General features: G+C 33.9%; 2 protein-coding genes across 3 annotated transcripts; both read left to right on the top strand.

Moving 5' to 3' along the window:
* The first annotated feature begins 297 nt into the window (after window positions 1-297).
* Window positions 298-6,164, top strand: LOC127799167 (uncharacterized). Its single transcript, XM_052332927.1, has 2 exons — window positions 298-457; window positions 4,676-6,164. The coding sequence occupies exon 2, from the start codon at window positions 4,721-4,723 to the stop codon at window positions 5,756-5,758; it is 1,038 nt and encodes a 345-aa protein (XP_052188887.1). The 5' UTR covers window positions 298-457; window positions 4,676-4,720; the 3' UTR covers window positions 5,759-6,164.
* Window positions 6,165-16,956: 10,792 nt separating this feature from the next.
* Window positions 16,957-18,882, top strand: LOC127799168 ((+)-neomenthol dehydrogenase). 2 transcript variants are annotated; one of them, XM_052332928.1, is made up of 4 exons: window positions 16,957-17,076; window positions 17,404-17,677; window positions 17,913-18,095; window positions 18,343-18,882. In XM_052332928.1, exons 1-4 carry the CDS (start codon window positions 17,021-17,023, stop codon window positions 18,739-18,741), a joined length of 912 nt encoding a protein of 303 aa, XP_052188888.1. In that variant the 5' UTR covers window positions 16,957-17,020; the 3' UTR covers window positions 18,742-18,882. The 2 variants fall into 2 exon arrangements, with proteins under 2 accessions (XP_052188888.1, XP_052188889.1); XM_052332929.1 differs by having other exon boundaries at window positions 17,008-17,076; window positions 17,388-17,677.
* The last annotated feature ends 136 nt before the right edge of the window (window positions 18,883-19,018 follow it).

The raw sequence follows: 19,018 nt of genomic DNA on the forward strand, positions 1-19,018 counted from the left end.
ATTCACATTGAAAGGGATAATAAATAAAAAAAACAATAACACATTATTTCTTTATCTTCTCTAATAAAGGACATGACTCTTAATATTATTTTTATTTAAATATTAAAAATAAAATATAATAAATATATTTTATATAAAAATAAAGTACATTTATTACAGTAGTGCATTTCCTTTTTCAAAAATTGTTTAAAGACCATGAAATTGAATTTAAACTCAGGTCAGGAAAACCGGTTCTAGTTCGAACCGGCTGTTCACTGGAGTCGGTCGAGCGGTTCATCGTCTCAATAAATTGGGCCTGAACCCTGAAATGTGCCCTAGAATCTACAGAATCGAGATCTTTCGAGCTTTCCTCTCTTCGTTCTTCTGTTTCATCTCGCTCGATCTCTGGCTACAAAAGAGGACAGAAGGGAGGACGGAGAATCTGGCCGGCCAAGCGCCATTTCCGGCGAGCTTTAAGGTATTGCGCCGTTCTTCTTCTGCTTCTCGTCCGCCCTCTCACAGACGGCTCTGCCTTTTTGTTTATTGGTTTTAATTTGTTTCGTTGCTTTGCGATTGTTGTTGTACGAGAAGGATCATCCTTCCCACTTGTTTATAACCTGCATGTTCCTTCAGTAACTTGTCCTCTTTGCCTTTTACCTGTGAACTGACCTAACTCATACTTGTTCTAGGGCTTTATTTTCCTTTTAGGAAGCATGACTCCAAACCATAGCTGCAATAGTGTTAACAACTCATACTCAACTTGTATACAATTTCGTCCAAATGATCACATTTTCATATGTTCTGACGTTCTCAACTCTGGCTTTGTCAAAAGAGGCAATGCCGAGAGGACAAAGAAAGTATACTTTTCAGGGGTTTATTTATTTCTTCAAATTGGAATAAGTTTATGAGCTACTCTGTTTTTATTGTCAAATACAGATGAATTGCAGAAATTGGAGTTCACTATCATTTATAAACATGGCGTGTTACCCAATCCAGTGATACATTGTTAATTTTGGTTTCATGACGATTTTATTTTACATGACCAATAAGAACGTGAGGGCGGTCCCAGTGAAAGGGAATGGAAATTTACCGTAAGAAAACATTGCCAATTTTCTTTTCCATTTCCTTTACTTTTTTCCAGTCCGGTGAATGGGAATCATAATTTACTGTAAGAACTAAGAAGACAGTTCAGACATTAACTGGCCTCTTAGGTTGAAATTTCTAGGAACCTGAATTTTGTGGGTTTGAAAGAATTGAGTGTTCCAGTCAATTCACAAAAAATTGCATAGCCATGGTATGGTATAAATAAACAAGTTTAAAAGAAGTCATATGGAATAAAGGTAGGAAGAGAAGAAGAGGGAAGGGAAAAGAAGAGGAAGAAGAAAATCAGAGAGAGAGAGAGAGCTCAAAGCTAGTCCAAAATTTAAACTTTGCACTTGTTAATACAACGGTAATTTTGTTATATTAATATAATCCATATTTTTACACTTGATAAAGTACTTAGAATAATTAGGGGCTGTTTAGTTGTAGAGAACATTTTCCATCTCCAATTTTCTATTGTATTTCTAATTTTCCTTTTCCACAAAAAAATTTATAAAACGTGTTCAGAAGCGAAAGCAATTTTTTTTGTCTACTTTTGAAAATTAGAAAACACGTTCAAGTTATTTTAGATTTACAACAAGAATGATTGCAGCAATTCTGCAACAACAAAACCCGTTTTAGATTTACTGGTTTTAACAACATATGGATGATGGATCTTGTTTAAGATTAATTGCAAACAATAAATCAAAAAACATCACTGTGAAATTGTTAATAGCAGAGAGAGGGAGTAGGGGAAGGGGGGGAGGGGAGAGGAGGACTTGGTTCAACAATAGAGGTTGTGAAGTAAATTTTGGTTTGAGAGGAAGAGGGAAGGGCGATGAGGTAGAGGGTTCTTTGAGTGTGAGGAAGGAGAAGACTGGTTGAGCAAACTGCATTTTCAAATGGAAGGTGTGGTCTAATTTTGTCAAGGAAATTTTGGAAAACAACTTTTTCCAGTTTTCCATTTGATAATGTAAAGTTGGAAATCTATAAAATTGAAATCTGTTTTCTAATTAAAAAATTGTCATTTGAATGTGCTCTGCAATTTTCTATTTTCTATGGAAAATCCAGGAAACAAGGGTTGTTTTCCACTAGTGAACAACCCCTCGGTACTCCTTTCAAACTAATCCTATGTAGTATACAAATCTCTAATCACAAATTTGTCATAAAATCTGTTAAAATCTTAACATAAACAAAATAGCTCAAGATAGGCTTAAGCAAATATTTTTCAAATAAAGCTAGTAATTATCCTGAAAAAAGTACACCCTCAGTGCATGAGATTCCCCACTTTGCAAGTGTTGGGGGGGGATCATTTTTGCATACATCCTTACCCTTGCTTTACAAAGAGTTGTTTCCATAACTCAAATCCCTGACCTTTCTGTCACAAAAGAGCAACCTTATCGTTATTATCAAGAACCATCCTCAAAACTAGTAATTATCTTAACCCAAAAAAATTAATGAATCCCAGCATCAATGACTTTGGTGTGTTCTTCATTGTATCAAGAAGTAAGTCTATTCTATGGATTGTGGAACATCATCCTTAAAATTTTACTCAAAAAGTACTTTTTTTGTGTGAAATAGTTTGGACTATTAAAGCATGGATGTATATTCATGCATTTTATTTTTATAAGAATTTCAATCTATTTGCTGTTGTAGAAGTTTAAAATGGTCTCATCTGTCCAAAATTCAAAATCACATCCCTCTACCCCATTCAATAAGGGGGAAATTGATTGTTCTACTTTATATGTGGTAAAATGAACTGATTAAAAAAACTAAACACAACAAAATTTAGTACATGTAGTGCCCTTCATTTGACAATCACTGAATTGCAGTATATGCATTTCATTGTGACTTTGGGGATGAAGCAAGAGGTCAGTGTCATTAGGCTAGAGGGGAAAACAACTCGAAATGATAATGAAACTCAGTGAGAGACAAAATATGTTAGGTAGGTTTGTTGAGTTTGCGTGTTGTGTGAAAGTGACAGAGAGAGCTGTGTTACCAGACATCACTAGTATCCAAAATGTTTCACCATTTTGAGCTGATGTTTTGGAAGGGATATCAACTCAACAAGCCTACTTAATATAAACAGAGCTTTCTCAAGTGAAGCTCTGTAGATCATGTTATGTTACTATAAACTATTGTACTTCATAAAAATGGTGAAGGTACACACAACATTACAAATTTGTACTCAACAGTGACTGAAGGCCCATGCAAAATTACAAATGATATCTCTTTTCAATTGATAAAACCAGCTGAACTCTTCCCTTGTCCTAGCTCTGCCTGTCTTAGCCATAAGTTGCCTCTTGGTGTTTGAAAAAATCTGTCATTTGAGCACTCTTAAAGTGCCAAGGTTTTATAATGGTCAAACCAACCTTACACTATGAAATGCCTCATCTATCTTTAGGGAGATGAACTTTATGCAGTCCACCATGTTTAGATTGTTGTCTTAATTTAGAAAATAACTTTTCAAACATAAGGTTCACCTCACACCTCCATGTTTGGTGAAATGCACTTGTTTAGTGCTTTGCAATATGCCTCTCTCTGCTGAATTTGTTTAGTTTGCCATATTGTATTCAAGCGTGCTTTATGATATAACATGACCAGTGTTGCTTTTGTTGATGTTTGCCTTGTGTGTCAGTTTCATTGATTGTCGCAAGAACAAGTAATTATAAACAAGTTCCTTTGATGGTTTTCTTCCATAGAGAACTCTCTATAATGATCTAAATTCGTGTACCTGTCTCTATATGTTATTTATTTCACTCGTTACTTAAACTGCCAGTAGTCCTCAATAATGCAGATAATTTATTTTGGTGTATTGAGCATCTTTTATTTTACTTGTTTCTTAACAAAGTTTTTATGAGATGGAGCCATCCATATTCAGGTGTGATGAATAATAAATATGGTGAAGGAGCACAGGATAATATTAGACCTTTTATTCTGCTACTACTTGTACACGTAACCCAATTAAAATTTTGGATGGAATAGTATAAGGACCTTGACTGATTTCAAGAGAACCTACAGTTGCATGTTAGTGTATTATCACCTCAATTGTTCATCCTATGTTGGGCTTTCTTGAGTTCCATTTTTGTCTTGGTATATGGTGGAAACAGATAATTCTGTGAAGGTGACTTATCATATTGGACATCCTGTGCGAGACATTGACTCTTGCTGTACACTTCCAAGGGTTGGACACTTCAAAGTGGATATTATATCCAAAAATTGCTTGTTATTTGAAATTTTTTAGTTACGTCATATTAACATATGTGAATTATTTTCCTTGTACATATATGTGATGTCTCCATGTATTGTCGCGTCCGAGTTTCTCCATATCCAGAATTACCTTGTTGGTGAGTCTGTATCATCATGCCTGCATTCGTTGTCTTTATGTGTCCTTATTATATACTTTTGCAGTAACTTGGTAATCCATATACTGATGGTCAATATTAGAATTCTTGATTTCCACTCTTTTAGATGCCTGAATTTTAGTTACACTATAAGAAGGAGATGTCCAGTATGGTCTGTGATTTTGTTTTATCTTCAGAAATATTTTAGCTAGTTACCGACCTACTTGCTTGATGTGATGGGACTAACTTGAGCTGTTATTTCTGGAACGTAGTTGATTGAAATAGTTCCTCCTCCTTATCTCAAGTAAGAAGGCAAGATGCAAATGTTACCAAGAGAGGGTGAAAATGCTTTGTCTGTGGTTGGGCCACGACCTATGGAATGGTCTGCAGTTCCTTATAGAGGTCCTCCAGCACCTGGGCCTAATGGAAAGCAACGGACATCAAGTTTGGAATCACCTATCATGTTATTAACAGGTCATCAGAGTGCTATATACACAATGAAGTTCAATCCAGCTGGAACAGTTATTGCATCCGGGTCACATGACAAGGAAATATTTCTTTGGCATGTGCATGGAGAGTGCAAGAACTTCATGGTTCTGAAAGGGCATAAGAATGCGGTATTGGATCTTCAGTGGACTACTGATGGATCACAGATAATATCTGCTAGTCCTGACAAGACCCTCAGGGCTTGGGACGTGGAAACAGGGAAACAGATAAAAAAGATGGCAGAACACTCCTCTTTTGTGAATTCATGCTGTCCTGCTCGCCGAGGCCCTCCTCTTGTTGTCAGTGGATCTGATGATGGGACTGCAAAGCTTTGGGATATGCGCCAAAGGGGTGCCATTCAGACATTTCCAGACAAGTATCAAATCACTGCTGTCAGTTTCTCTGATGCGTCAGATAAAATTTACTCTGGCGGGATAGATAATGACGTTAAGGTATGGGATCTGCGGAGAAATGAGGTTACAATGACTCTTCAAGGACATCAGGATATGATAACTAGCATGCAGTTGAGTCCGGACGGCTCCTATCTTCTTACTAATGGCATGGACTGCAAGCTCTCTATATGGGACATGCGGCCTTATGCCCCACAAAATCGATGTGTGAAGATATTAGAAGGTCATCAGCACAACTTTGAAAAGAACTTGTTGAAATGTAGCTGGTCACCTGATGGAAGCAAGGTCACAGCGGGTAGTTCGGATCGGATGGTGTATATTTGGGACACCACTTCTAGACGCATCTTGTACAAGCTCCCTGGTCATACAGGATCTGTAAACGAATGCGTCTTCCACCCAAGTGAACCGATTGTTGGATCTTGCAGTAGCGATAAACAGATTTATCTTGGGGAGATCTGAACGGGCTAGATTCTCATGATTCGACCTTCAAGGGCATTACAGCAACAGCAGCATTCATTTATCTGGAGGGAGTGCTCAGAGGGGCTTGCGAAAAGCATCACGGATGTTAAGAGTTACTCTGTATCCTTAACCTGAATTTTGTCAGAAAGGTCTTGTAGGCGTTGATACACATTTAGCTCCAGTACTGTTGCTACCTGCTTCGCTGAAAGTAAATCTCGTTTGAGTAGGCTGCTGCCATCTTTGTATTGTTCCTGGGTCAGTCCTTTATTTGCTATGCTGGATTCATCCTGATCATCAGCCGTTGGCCCTGTCTGGTACCTCATTATAATATCCTATTCCTTGTGCTCTTTGATTTGTGAACAAAACCTCCTACCTTTCATTTGGAATATTATGGAGTTTGTGGTCACGGTATCCATCCCTAGCGTTGCTACCTTTTCTTTTCTTGTTTTTAATTGTAAAATATTTTTATTGGTTATGAAAAAAGTTTGGGCCCAAATTCATCGCAATGAACTAAGGCCAGCCTAAGTTCATCATCTCTCACCTCTGAGATGAATCTAGATTCATCACGGAGCAGCGAAACCTAGTGTATGTTTATTGCGATTAACCCGTGCCAATTTGGGTTTATCCTTCAACTCGCTTTTTCTTGCTTTCTACAAAGGTTAAAAGGCATACTCAGCCGCTCTCAACTCTTACCATTTAACCATTTTGTATACTCAGCCTCTTTCAACTCTTACCATTTAACCATTTTGTCCCCTCAACTCAAGGAAGAGCCTATTAGCCCCCTTAACTTTTAATTTTGAATTTATTGTGGCCCTAACTTATCAATTTTGTAAGAATAACATACTTCAGTCCAACAAGTATTGTGCGTGAGTTATACGCCCAGTCTGACATGGGCCCCACATTGACCAGGCCAATGAGGGCGTGTCAAGTGTCTTGTCGTTGCAAGATAGGAAGCGAGTCAACAGTAGATAATTGTTGGAAGACTATCGAGAAGGTGTAGCAACTCCCAACGCTCGCCTATGTTGTTGTTGGACTGATCGACAGATTGCTCGCCTCCCATGCCGCTGGCCAGATTTGCTCGCCCACGCCCAACTGTTGCTATCGTCACCCTCGACCCCAATCGACACCATCATCAGCCACCAATAGGAAGAAGACAAATGATCGATCGACTGCCCATCTTTCACGCCGTCGTCCCAGATTTGTCTGCTCATGCCTAGCCATTGTTATCGACCAACCCCTAACCTTGATCGACACCGTCGTCAGCCACCAGCAAGTCCAACACAAGGAAGACGAGCGACCAATTAATTGTTTGCCTCCCACGTCGCTGGCCTAGATCTATCGCCCACGCCCAACCACTACTATCGACCAACCCCCAACCCCGATCAACACTGTTGTCGATTACTAGCATGAGGAGGCGAGCTATTAGTTGACTTCTCACCTCTCACGTCGTTGCGACCACCGATAGAGCGAGAGCTAGAGGTCGTCGATGACGAAGAAAGGTTGAGAAGGAGGAAGAAGAAAAAAAAGATGATAACACGCACCTCAAACCGTGTGTAATTCACACGCTGACTCAAGTGTCTGATAGATTCAAAATTGAAAATTAAGGGGACAAAATGGTTAAATGGTGAGAGTTGAGGGGGTTTAAGTATGCCTTTAGCCTTCTACAAATAACCTAGTGGTCATATGTAGTCGTCGACCATTCATTACTAGTTGTTTGTTTTTATTTTTTAGATAATAGAAGATAGAGTAAGGAAAAGAAAGAAAAAAAGAGAAATGAATGATTAAATGGTCTTTTTTTTAGTCAATTTATTTAACAATGATGCTAGTTATTGTTATTATTCAAATGTTAAGGTAATTCTTGTATTTTGTTAAATTTTATAGGTATTCTTTGTAATTTATCCTTAAAACAATTTAAAAAGTTTAGGGTCAAATTATCATTTGGGAAAAAAAGTTTGGATGTAAGGAAAAGTAAATATTACATTGTTGTATCCTAAATTTTCTATTTTTTAACAGATTAGTCATTAGTACATTTTGATTTTTATTAAAATTTAATTATTTTTTAAAAAAAATTTAAATAAAAATTAACATGATACCCAATTAATATAAAATTTAAAATTATGTAATACTAAAATAAATTTAAATATATTGAATTTAACAAAAAATAAACTATACTAGTTATATAATAAAAATTAAAACATAATAAATAATATATTATAAAAAATAAAATTATAATATAATATAATGTACCTGTAATAAAAGAGAGAGGGAAAGGATACATACATATATATTAATAATATTATATTAACCAACTAAAAAAAAGACAAAAAGCATTTATGGGAATAATTTATTATTATTTTTTGGGCCAGTGTTATGGGGATCCCAATACTTTTATACGAGATAAATCAGATGACGTGGCTTCACCAACTCCACACACTTGGCTCACTTAGGAGGTGGAGAGCGACAGAAGCAAAGATTTATAATAGAAAAATACTATCGATACATCATTATATATATTTTTAGGTCACACACACTTTTAGGTTATATAATTATGTATCAATGTCTAAAATATTATTATCTAAGGCGGTGAGGTAATAATAGCACCATCTGCATTTATTATATTTTATAAATTCATTTTACACTGCTTTGTATTTTTGAGTATTTTGGTTGGATTTTTATTTTATATTATTAATTCTTTAAATTAGTTTTATTTTTTTTTAAAAGTGACTTTTTATTATTAATTAAATTAATCATACATTTTTAATATGTAGGTTCTTGGTTTAGAGTTCAGACATATTCTTTATTTTATTTAGTGACAAATTAATCATACATTTCTAAATTTAGCTAAATAATTTTTATTTTATTTGTAAATAATAAATTACTAGACTTTTGTCATTAAAAGACATTCCTTCAATTTTGACCCTTCAAAGATTGTGGTGATACAGGGAGGGAGGGAATGTCTTGGAGAAAAGACCAACATTAAAAAAGTGTTCAATTAATTTACTTTTTAAATATAAATGATCAAATTCATATTTTCCCAACTTTATATGAAAACCTTATTATCTTCCTAAACTTCAAATATAATATATTAAATATTTAACATTTATAATTTACAACTGCATAGCTTGGTTTAAAATAATGGGTAAGGGAACTAAAGAAAAGAAGAACAAAAGAATAAGTGACTAAACTAATCATTCATTCCGTCTTCTCTTTTGTCTTTGGGCGTCGTTTTGCTCTCATCTCTCATTAATTTGAATAGAAGAATTGAGTCTCTCACTGGTCGTCGTTGCCTTAACTTATTTCGACCCTTTCTTTTTGCTCTGACCAATGACCCCTGACTGACCAACCCTTCTTCTTTCTCTTTGCTTTGACTTGCGACTCGCAATCAACCCTCCCTGGCCCATCCTTTTTATTTTGACCGACAACTTGTGAATCACAATTGACCTATCCTTCCTCTTTGCTCCAACAGGTGACCTGTGACTAACCTATTGTTTTTCGTCCTTTTTGCTCTGACTGGCGACTCACAATTTATCTATTGATGAGTTTGTAATTCAACGGCTACTATGTGTGGTGTTTTGCTATTTTATTTTCACATACTTAATGACACGTCTATTATACGTTTAATACTAACTAGATAATTAGGTAGTCAATATGTGTAATTATAAAATATTAATTATTCAATATGTCACATTTAAAGTTTAGGTGTGATAGACATTTTATGTAAAATCAGGGGCGGATACACATGTGAGCTGCCCTGGGCTGAAGCCCAGGGCAGCCCACAAAAAAATTAAAATTTTAATACAAAAGTTTGCCCTAAATTCATTTTAGCCCAGTCCAGCCCACCCCTGATCCAGCCCAGCCTACCCCACCCCAACTTGCTGGATCCGTCCCTGTGTAAAATTCAAGAAAAAAATATCAGTTTAGCCAATATAGGTATCTAGTTTCGCTTGTCTATGGAATGTACATATGTATTTATTCAAGCAAAAAAAACACCTAAGTAAAGGGATCAAATACATCTTCCTGGCTACCTACTTTTCATTTGAAGTCACTATCTAACTTGGGGCTAAACCCCACAAGTAAAGGGATCAAATCCTACTTTTTATTTGAAGTCACTAACTAATTTGGGGCTAAATTGAGAGACTCAACCTTGCCTTCTCTTGCACAGAGCGGATGTAGGGGCGGCTGGCACGGACTTTAACCCGTGCCAGCCCCAAGTAAATAGTAATATATATTCTATATATATATATATATATATATAAAAGTCCAGACAAAGCCCAAACTAATTATTTATATAGCACAGTTTCAGAACTCCCCCTACATCCACTATGCTCTTGCATATGCTCATATTGAGGTAAATTTAGATGACCTATCTCAAACATCATCAACCAATTATTTAAAAAATATTTATAATTTTATAAATATCAAAACACGATATACAAATAGCATTATAGTTTAATTTTAATAGAAAAAAAAAAAAAGTAGATCTAACCTTAACCCAAAATTTAATATAAAACCTTAAAAGGAGCAAACAAAAGGTAGGTAGGTAGGTAGGTTTGGCCAAGATCCTTTAATGCATTTGGTTATATACAAATGTTGTGAGGAAAGCATGACCTTTTAAGAAAGTAAATATATAAATGAATAATGTATTGATAGCAGCCAAAGTAGAGGCTTAGTGGTGGGATATATTAGTTGGGAAAATATTATTGGTATATTTTTGTATATATTTTAAATTATATAAAGGTGTATTAATGATAAAAATATTCTTTATGAGGCGCATGAAGACGAGAGATATTTTTGTCATAATACCCATATCCCTCTGTGTAGTTTAAAATGTACAAAAATGATGTACATCTAGCATGATTCAATTAGTTATGAGTTGGAGATTATGGGTTCAATGTCCAAATTCACTTAAAAATATAAATATAAGAGTATAATTAAAATAATAAAAAATTAAAATTATTATATAAAAAATTAAAATATATAAATTGAATTGACTTAAAAATACAAATTTAGATGTGTAATTGGAACCAAGAAAATTTGAGTGATTATACAAAAATACGTGAAAGTAAAAAAATAAAAATATGGGTTTGATAATTTTTAATTTTATTATTGTTTAAATGGTCTTATATTTTAAAATTTAAAATTTAAAATTGAAAAATTAATGATATTATTAATTACCAAATTTGAACAGAATCTAGGACTGACCAGTAGGAGGGGGTCTCAAAAGTCTAGGATGGATGGTTAATTGGTTAGGAAGGAACGTAGGACACCCACAAAGCTGTGGGACACTTCCCAGTTCAGAGCGCCCATAGGTTCATAGGCACACCCCCACTAATATTATTACCTTCACTTGGTGCTTTTAATAATCTCCACATGTGAGTACCCTTAACAATGTAACGTGGACCTAACTTCTAGTGTTGATTAATTAAGATATAGATTGAGAAAAAATAAAATATAAAAAATATTTTATATTATATTTATTAAATTTATTTGATGGTACTTAAAAAAAATATTTAATTTTTTATTTAGAATTTTTTGAATAAATTTATCTCTCTCACTCTAGATAAATTTATCTTGGATCTCACAGATAAGAAAGAATGTCGTATATACTTTCCAATGAATTTCAAAAAATTTAACACATAGTCTGATAAAATTTTAAAATATTTCTTTCCCTTATCATTTCATATCTTGATCTGAAAAGTATTTCAACATTATTTTGATACAAATTTATTTTATTCATTTTAACAAACGTTATCTTAAAAGAACATGTATATGAAGAGATTGATAGTTCGATTTTTATTTTTGGATTAGAATAAGTTTATAAATTATTTTTTGTACCCAATAAATTTGTCATTTGGTATTACTCAAATCGAATAAATCGAACTATATCAAAAAACTAAATCTAACTGACCTCAAGATTTTTGAAGTCAATCTCTAAGGTTGCGTTCTTTTTACTGTTTTCAAGTTATTTTTAGTTTTCAATTTTTTAAAATAATAAAAACGTGTTCTCTTTGCTATTTTTAAAAATACATTTTTGAAAACAAAAAAAAAAATTGTAAAGAAAACTCAAAACAACAAAAAGTTGTTTTGACTGTTTTCATCCAAAACAAACTCTAAACTCAAAACACATTTATTTATTTATATTTTATTATTGTAATGCGAAAAAATATTACAAAATTCATTAACTTTAAAAAATATATATTTTTAATAATATATTAACATTAAATATTTATAATTTACTTAACAATCAAATTTATTGAATAAAATATCATTAAAAAAATATTTTCAAAATTTCAAAGAGAACGCATTTTCTAATTTTCTATTTTGAAAAATAGTTTTTCAAAATGACAAAGAGAATGCGTTTTCAATTTTCTAAAAATAGACTACCAAAACAGAAAACTGAAAATAAATTCAAAACTCAAAACTAAAAATTGAAAAGTAAAAAGAATGCAGTCTATGATTTTTTTTTTAAATCTAAATTTTTTATAAATTTGAATTCTGACACCTTATTGAACATGGGAAAACAAATCATACTAGACATAGAAAACAAAAATGCTATTTAGATACTATTTGAGATATTTATGTATTAATATGTGAATATTTTATATCACATTAATACAAATATACAATATATCAATACACTATTATCATTAAAAATATCACAAGACGGCCTAGTTGGGTATAAGGTGAGATAAGTTTAGGGAGGTGAGGTAAGATGAGATGAGTTTCACTACGCTAGACGACTTGAGTTTTAAAAGTTAGTATTTAGTAAATATTGAATTAAAGTGAGTTAAAATAGCAAAATGATTAAAAAAGGATAAAAAATTAATTTTATATTATATATATAATAAAATAAAATTAGACTTTAAATAATTGTTTGCTTTGCATTCAAAAGCCTTGAATTCAACTATAGAAATATGATGAGATATATTGAGTTTAAATCAACACAACTCACCTAAATCAACTCATCTCGACTAATTTTTAGTTTATCGAATATTTAATTAAAGTGTGTTTGATTTTACATATTTATCATAAAAAATGTGTAATTATTATACATATTTTTTATGGAAGTAATCAAACATTCTTAATTTTTCTATGAAAAATGTGTATGGTACAAGCATTTAAAGTTTAAAATTTTAAATAATAAATGCTTAAAAAATAAAAATCACTCCACCTCTTTGAAAAATAAATTCTATAAAAATAAGCTTTAAATACTTGTATTATATACATATTTTTTATAAAAAAAATTAATAATATTTAATTACTTTTATAGAAAATATATATATAATAATTATATATTTTTTATAATAAATATGTGAAATCAAATTAACTCTTATAATATTTAAATCTCAAATCACCCCAATTCATGTGGGAATAACTCAGAGCCAATCACCCCTCAAGTGTTCAAATAGTATTTTCAATGACAAGGACATTTGAAGACGTGTGGGCCCCATATCTTTTATGTATTTTTACTAGGAAAGATAGAAAAAAAAGAAGGCTAGATTGAGGTCCCCTACCCTATCAACTGACAAGCTTTCTAGGCATGACAATTCCACCAGGTTGTGGACTCCAAGCATGCAAAGCATAAACAGTGCTTATTCTATGCCATCACATGTACCTAGATATGTATATATATATATATACCTATATATAATATTGTTTAAGAAAGACTTGACCTAAAACAAATATTAGAACAAAAGTTAGGAATCGTGCTATTTGTATAGAAAATATATTACAAAATTATTTATAGGATAATAAAATATTTATTTTGCCCTTATAATACCAAATCTTTCTCTCAGTCTCTTTCTTATACCGTCGACCCTAGCGACAAGGCGAGAGGAGGCGACGCTAGGCAAGGCGACAAAGGTTGTAGCGGTGAAAAAAAGTGAGCGGCGACGAGAGCAGGCGAGGCGACTGAGGCGAAGAGTGACGACGGGTGGTCAGTTGCAGCAACTTGGGAAAGGGGGAGAAAGAGCTAAGAGATGGAGAAGAGGATGAATAAATTTTGCGATATTTTGATGTCAAAATATCGCGATATATCACCCTGTAGAGCATTCTGTAAAAATCTGTACAAATAACATTTTTCAAAAGTTAATTAGTATTTATTCATTTCTTGACATTATTGTAAGTGGGTCTAATCCAAAGACATAAAAGTCCATTGAAAGAAGAAATTCATAGAAATAAGTTACAAGTGTAAGAAATTATTGAATGATTGAGATACCCAAGAGACATCAATTAGGTGACCAAAACCAAATGATTAAAACTAAGATCCCCACTTAGGACCTCACCTGAGAGCTTCTCTCTCAAGACTCTCTTGTAAATTCAAGTGTCACTCGGCCATTATTATTCATGAAACTTTTGCAGGCTTCTAATATCTTTACTTACAAATTTGAAATAGAGTTCAAAATGTCCATCGGGGATTGTGGCTCACCCTTCGCCTGTTGGTCTCCCTTTCTCTATAAATGGGAAACTCCTCTTTTATTAAAAGTACATTTACAATCCTGATCAAACTACAACTCTACTTGCCTTTTGCATTCTACACAGTTATTCAGAGAGTGACTTAAGTATCAGATAGTCTGCGTGGGAGGTCATGCACGCCCCTAACCAATTTTTTCCTCGTAGGTCACTTACTCTTTGTTAGTCACTCACTCCTCACAAGTCATTCACAAATCTTGATTGAGACACTCTTCAATAAAAAAAAAAAAATGTAAAAAAAAAATATTGATATATTTAGGTAACAACAAATGCAATTCATATGTACTTCAAAAATTAATACACTTTTTTGTTATTTAGAATGAAGCGTAAACTAAATATCCTTTAATTTGTCTATATATAACAAATTGAGGGAGAAGAGGATGACGATACCGTCAGCAATCCCAAGTCTTAAATCCCTTTTAAGTAGGTTGTCTTGATTTAGTGTGAATATGAAAAATTACAAAAATATAAAAAAAATCTTTATTTTTAAAATAAGAAAAGTTATTTGTCAAATTAGTTCAAAGCTACTTAATTAAATGGCGTATTTAAATAAAATATAATTATTGCGAAATATCAAACCTAATTCTTGAAAAAACAAACGAGAAAACTATGGTTTAACTAAGTAATTAATTCACTAAGAACTAATTAAAGACGAACAATTAAGATATATAAAAACTGTAACACTAGTATAAGCCTCTACAAATAGATACTTTGTCACTAATAATTATCATTTACTAGCATTTCCTATGTAAATGTCACTAAAAAAACACTTCTTAATTTTGTGAAACTTTTATTGACACATTAAAGGAAACCATGACAGGGGATGATGTGTGTGTAGGCCCTAAGATTACTATTCGAACAAAATTCAAAACACCTTCATTTTTTAAAATGAAAAAAAAAAAAGAGTGACAATTACATTGAACAAATATTTGACTATGATTTGGTATAAAGAAACTAATACTATCATGATTAATGTCGACTAGTGTTATTAGGTACACGTTTAAAAGTGTTAGTATAATTAAATGAATGTAGTGGCATTTATGAGTGCAGATGAAAATGACATGAATAGTTAGTGGAATAATTAAGTAGTTTTTTAAGATAATGTGACTTAGTTTGGAGGGACACTTAAAAACTCTTTTTTGTCCAATTAGTTATTTATAAAGTATCCTTGCCAACTTTATAAAGTGTCTTGCTAAATGCCACTAAATGGTTATTTGAGGAGACCTTTTGGTCGCCTATATAATAACATTTTGTTATACAACCAACAAACAATACCATCTATTATACTTGACTTTTTAGCTTCAATCTCTCAAGGGTAATTCTAAGGTATTTGGAGGCATCACCACTGTTCTTAATTCCAAGGTATTTGGAGGCATCACTACCCTCACTGTTCTTAATTCTAAGGTATCTGGAGATATCATGACCCTCACTCTTCTTAATTGCACCACACCCCTTTTAAATTAACATATCCCTTACTCTTACATTGTTAATCTATTTTGTTTTTACACTACACCCTCCCCCTTATGTTTTACACGACACCACCACTTAAGTACTTTATACTTAATTTTGTGCATTGCATCCCTGTTTTTACCCCATACCCTAAGTATTGATACCCAAAAATATTGTGGCAATTAATGTCCATCTCTTAAAGTTATGATTTTGTATCTTAGCCTTTCAAATGAGTACTCTATACTAGCTAGTTAATTAAAAGAATGAATAAGAATTGATACTCGAAAGTCTCACCTCACTAACAAAATTTCTCATGCAATGTCACTACATGCTTGAATTTGGATTTGTGTTAGATTTATCAACCTCTATGAAAACCACCACCTAAGTTTTATTGACAAACCTCAAAGGGCTCCTGTATGTTTCCCTTGAATCTCGATCAATTTGTAGAAAATATATATATATATAATATGAGATAAGCAATATGAAAAAGAACACATAGGTCAAACCCTCTTGAAGCAACATGAAACTTAGTCGAATAGGTTTGTAACGACCTATTCTATAGGATGCATCAACCGGGTAAGTTCAAACGTGGATTCACAATACAAAAGTTGAATTAACTAGGCGTTTAGAATATATTATTTTGTAACACTTGAAATTAAATTCTAGACTGTTTTATAAGACTTGAAATTAAATAAGAGATTAATAGGTACGCACACAAAATAAATAAAAATCATTGAAAGGGATTACAGATTTAATTAAAGTTAACAATTCTAAGATCTGCAAAAATAAATTCGCAAACTAGGTTTAATTATTATCACATGGCAAATGATCTTCAACAAAAACAAAACCCACATCAAGCACATGCTGAAAAATTAAATTCAAATTAAATGTGATTAATATAAGATTGCAATAACTGGCCATAAATATTTGAAAAATATTGTTTTTGCAAATGAACAAGGCTTTAATTCAAAAGCATCCCTGTTCAAACTTGTAGTTAATTAATTTAATTTTGAATTTGGAAACAATATAAAATGATCTTGGTTTTAGCCAAAAACCCAGCAGCACCAGCAGCTTTAGATCTACACTCACAGAGTGATTCAAATTCAATTGTTAATTAATGGCCATGAGGCTGAGATGCAACTGCAACAAATTATATTAATTAGCATGCAAGCGCAATTGTTTTTTAGTGGCGATTGGTCTTTGTGCAGCCCATGAGGCCTTACAATATAATATGCAATCCTCTTTATATATTGTTTTAGTGGCGATTGGCCGGCCTTTGTTTCTCTCTCTATATATGTTGGGCTATCATCCTCTTTTCCTTCAACCTTCTTCCTTCTTGGAATGGCATCAAAGGAATCACTCTCCTCTCCCTCTTCTCCTCCCCTCTCTTCCAGCAGGTAAATCCCTAAATTTTTCTAGCAAAATCTCTCTTTCGGCTCATTTTCTCGAACCAAGTAGTTGAAAAACAAAAGGGCATGTCCGGTATACTAAACTTCTCATCATGCAAGTGTGGGGATCTTGGTCTTGTATAGAAAATATTATTTTGACGACCTAAACTTGACTTTTTTTTTTAAGAAAGATGCAATGACCTCTAAAACTTAATGCCCCTTCTCAAAATGTAGCGATGAAGTGAAGTTTATGCTTCAAGCAGCCATTTTGCTAAGTTGTGTAGTTATTTTTTCAATCTCTGTGTGTGTGTGTGTATAAGTGCATATGTCATGCAGGGGGGTATGCAGGTGGTGGTCGGAGGAGACAGTGGCGGTGGTGACGGGAGCAAACAAAGGGATAGGGTTTGCCATTGTTAAGCGGTTGGCAGAGGCGGGGCTGACTGTAATCCTAACAGCCAGAGACAGCGGAAGGGGGCGGAAAGCGGCGGAATTGCTCAGGGCTCTGGGACTCAACAATGTCCACTTCTTTGTCCTTGACGTCTCCAATCCCCACTCCATCACAACCTTCGTTTCATGGTTCAAACCCAGATTTCATGCCTTGGACATCCTCGTAAGCAGTCATCAATTAAACCAACCAATATTATTTTGTTCCTATGCAAATGCAAACTCCAATGCTTCTCATAACTCAAACTCGTGATTTTCTGATCACGAAATGTTTTTAACTTTTCGGTTGAATCATGTAAATTTTTGTATTTTATGTGTTCTTATTGTTTGTTGCCTTTTCATGACATCAAGTATATAAACATGGCTTCCTCTTCTTTCCTATTCTTACTGTGTATGTATAGGTGAACAATGCTGCAGTATCCTTCAATGGCATCCATGAGAACTCGGTTGAGCATGCAGAGACAGTGATCAATACAAATTTCTACGGACCAAAGCTGCTCATTGAAGCCCTCTTGCCCTTGTTTCGCCTCTCCACCTCTCAAGCCCGGATCCTGAATATCAGCTCAAGGCTCGGCCTGCTAAACGTAATCAAAATACATAACTCAGTAACTACAAACTATTTTGTGTCGTATTTTCAATTCTAGCAAGAGGGCGAGTCTTGGTAGTAACAGTAAGCTCCTCTGTGACTTAAGCCAAGGGCCTTTAAGTCGCGCATGCAAGCAGTCTCCTGCACTAAGGCCGCCATTTATGACTTGAATTGTACGGATCTGATCAGCTTCTTTGACCGATCTGTAACTGCTTCTGAACCATATCTATCTTCCTCACTTGCAGAAGCTCAGAAATCCGAAGATGAAGCAGATGCTTGAAGATGAAGAAGAAAAGCTATCCGAGGAGCAAATCGAGCAGCTCGTGAGTTTGTTTCTAGAAGACGTGAAGAAGGGCACATGGAAAAGCCAAGGCTGGCCGGAGTCATGGACGGATTATGCCGTGTCTAAGCTCGCACTGAATTCATACTCAAAGGTGGTGGCAAAGCGCTACAAAGGCTGTGGCTTGAGCGTCAACTGCTTCTGCCCTGGCTTCACTCAGACTTCCATGACCGGCGGCCAGGGAGCTTACACCGCCGGTGAGGCTGCAGAGATAGCCGCCGGGCTAGTCTTGCTGCCACCCCAACAGCTACCCACCGGAAAGTTCTACATAAATCGCCACGCTCTTGTACGTTCTAACTTATAGATTGATATGCATGTATGTATTTTTTTGAGGGTTTTGCTTATTTGCATGGGAGGAAGGAGAGTAAATATCTTTTATCATTTGAGAATTGTAACATAGCAGAGTGATCAATATTATCTAACAGTAAAAACGTAACTTGAACTACTCTTATTCTTTTCAAAATTTGTAAATCATGCCATACTTGTTTGTGAGAAATTAATAATGTATGGATTAATCCAATACCTTAATCAAACCAAGCAAATAATATGTAAAGCAAGAAGATCAATATCTAGAACCTCAT

Source organism: Diospyros lotus, chromosome 4 (genome assembly GCF_014633365.1).
Source record: "Diospyros lotus cultivar Yz01 chromosome 4, ASM1463336v1, whole genome shotgun sequence".
NCBI lineage: Eukaryota > Viridiplantae > Streptophyta > Magnoliopsida > Ericales > Ebenaceae > Diospyros > Diospyros lotus.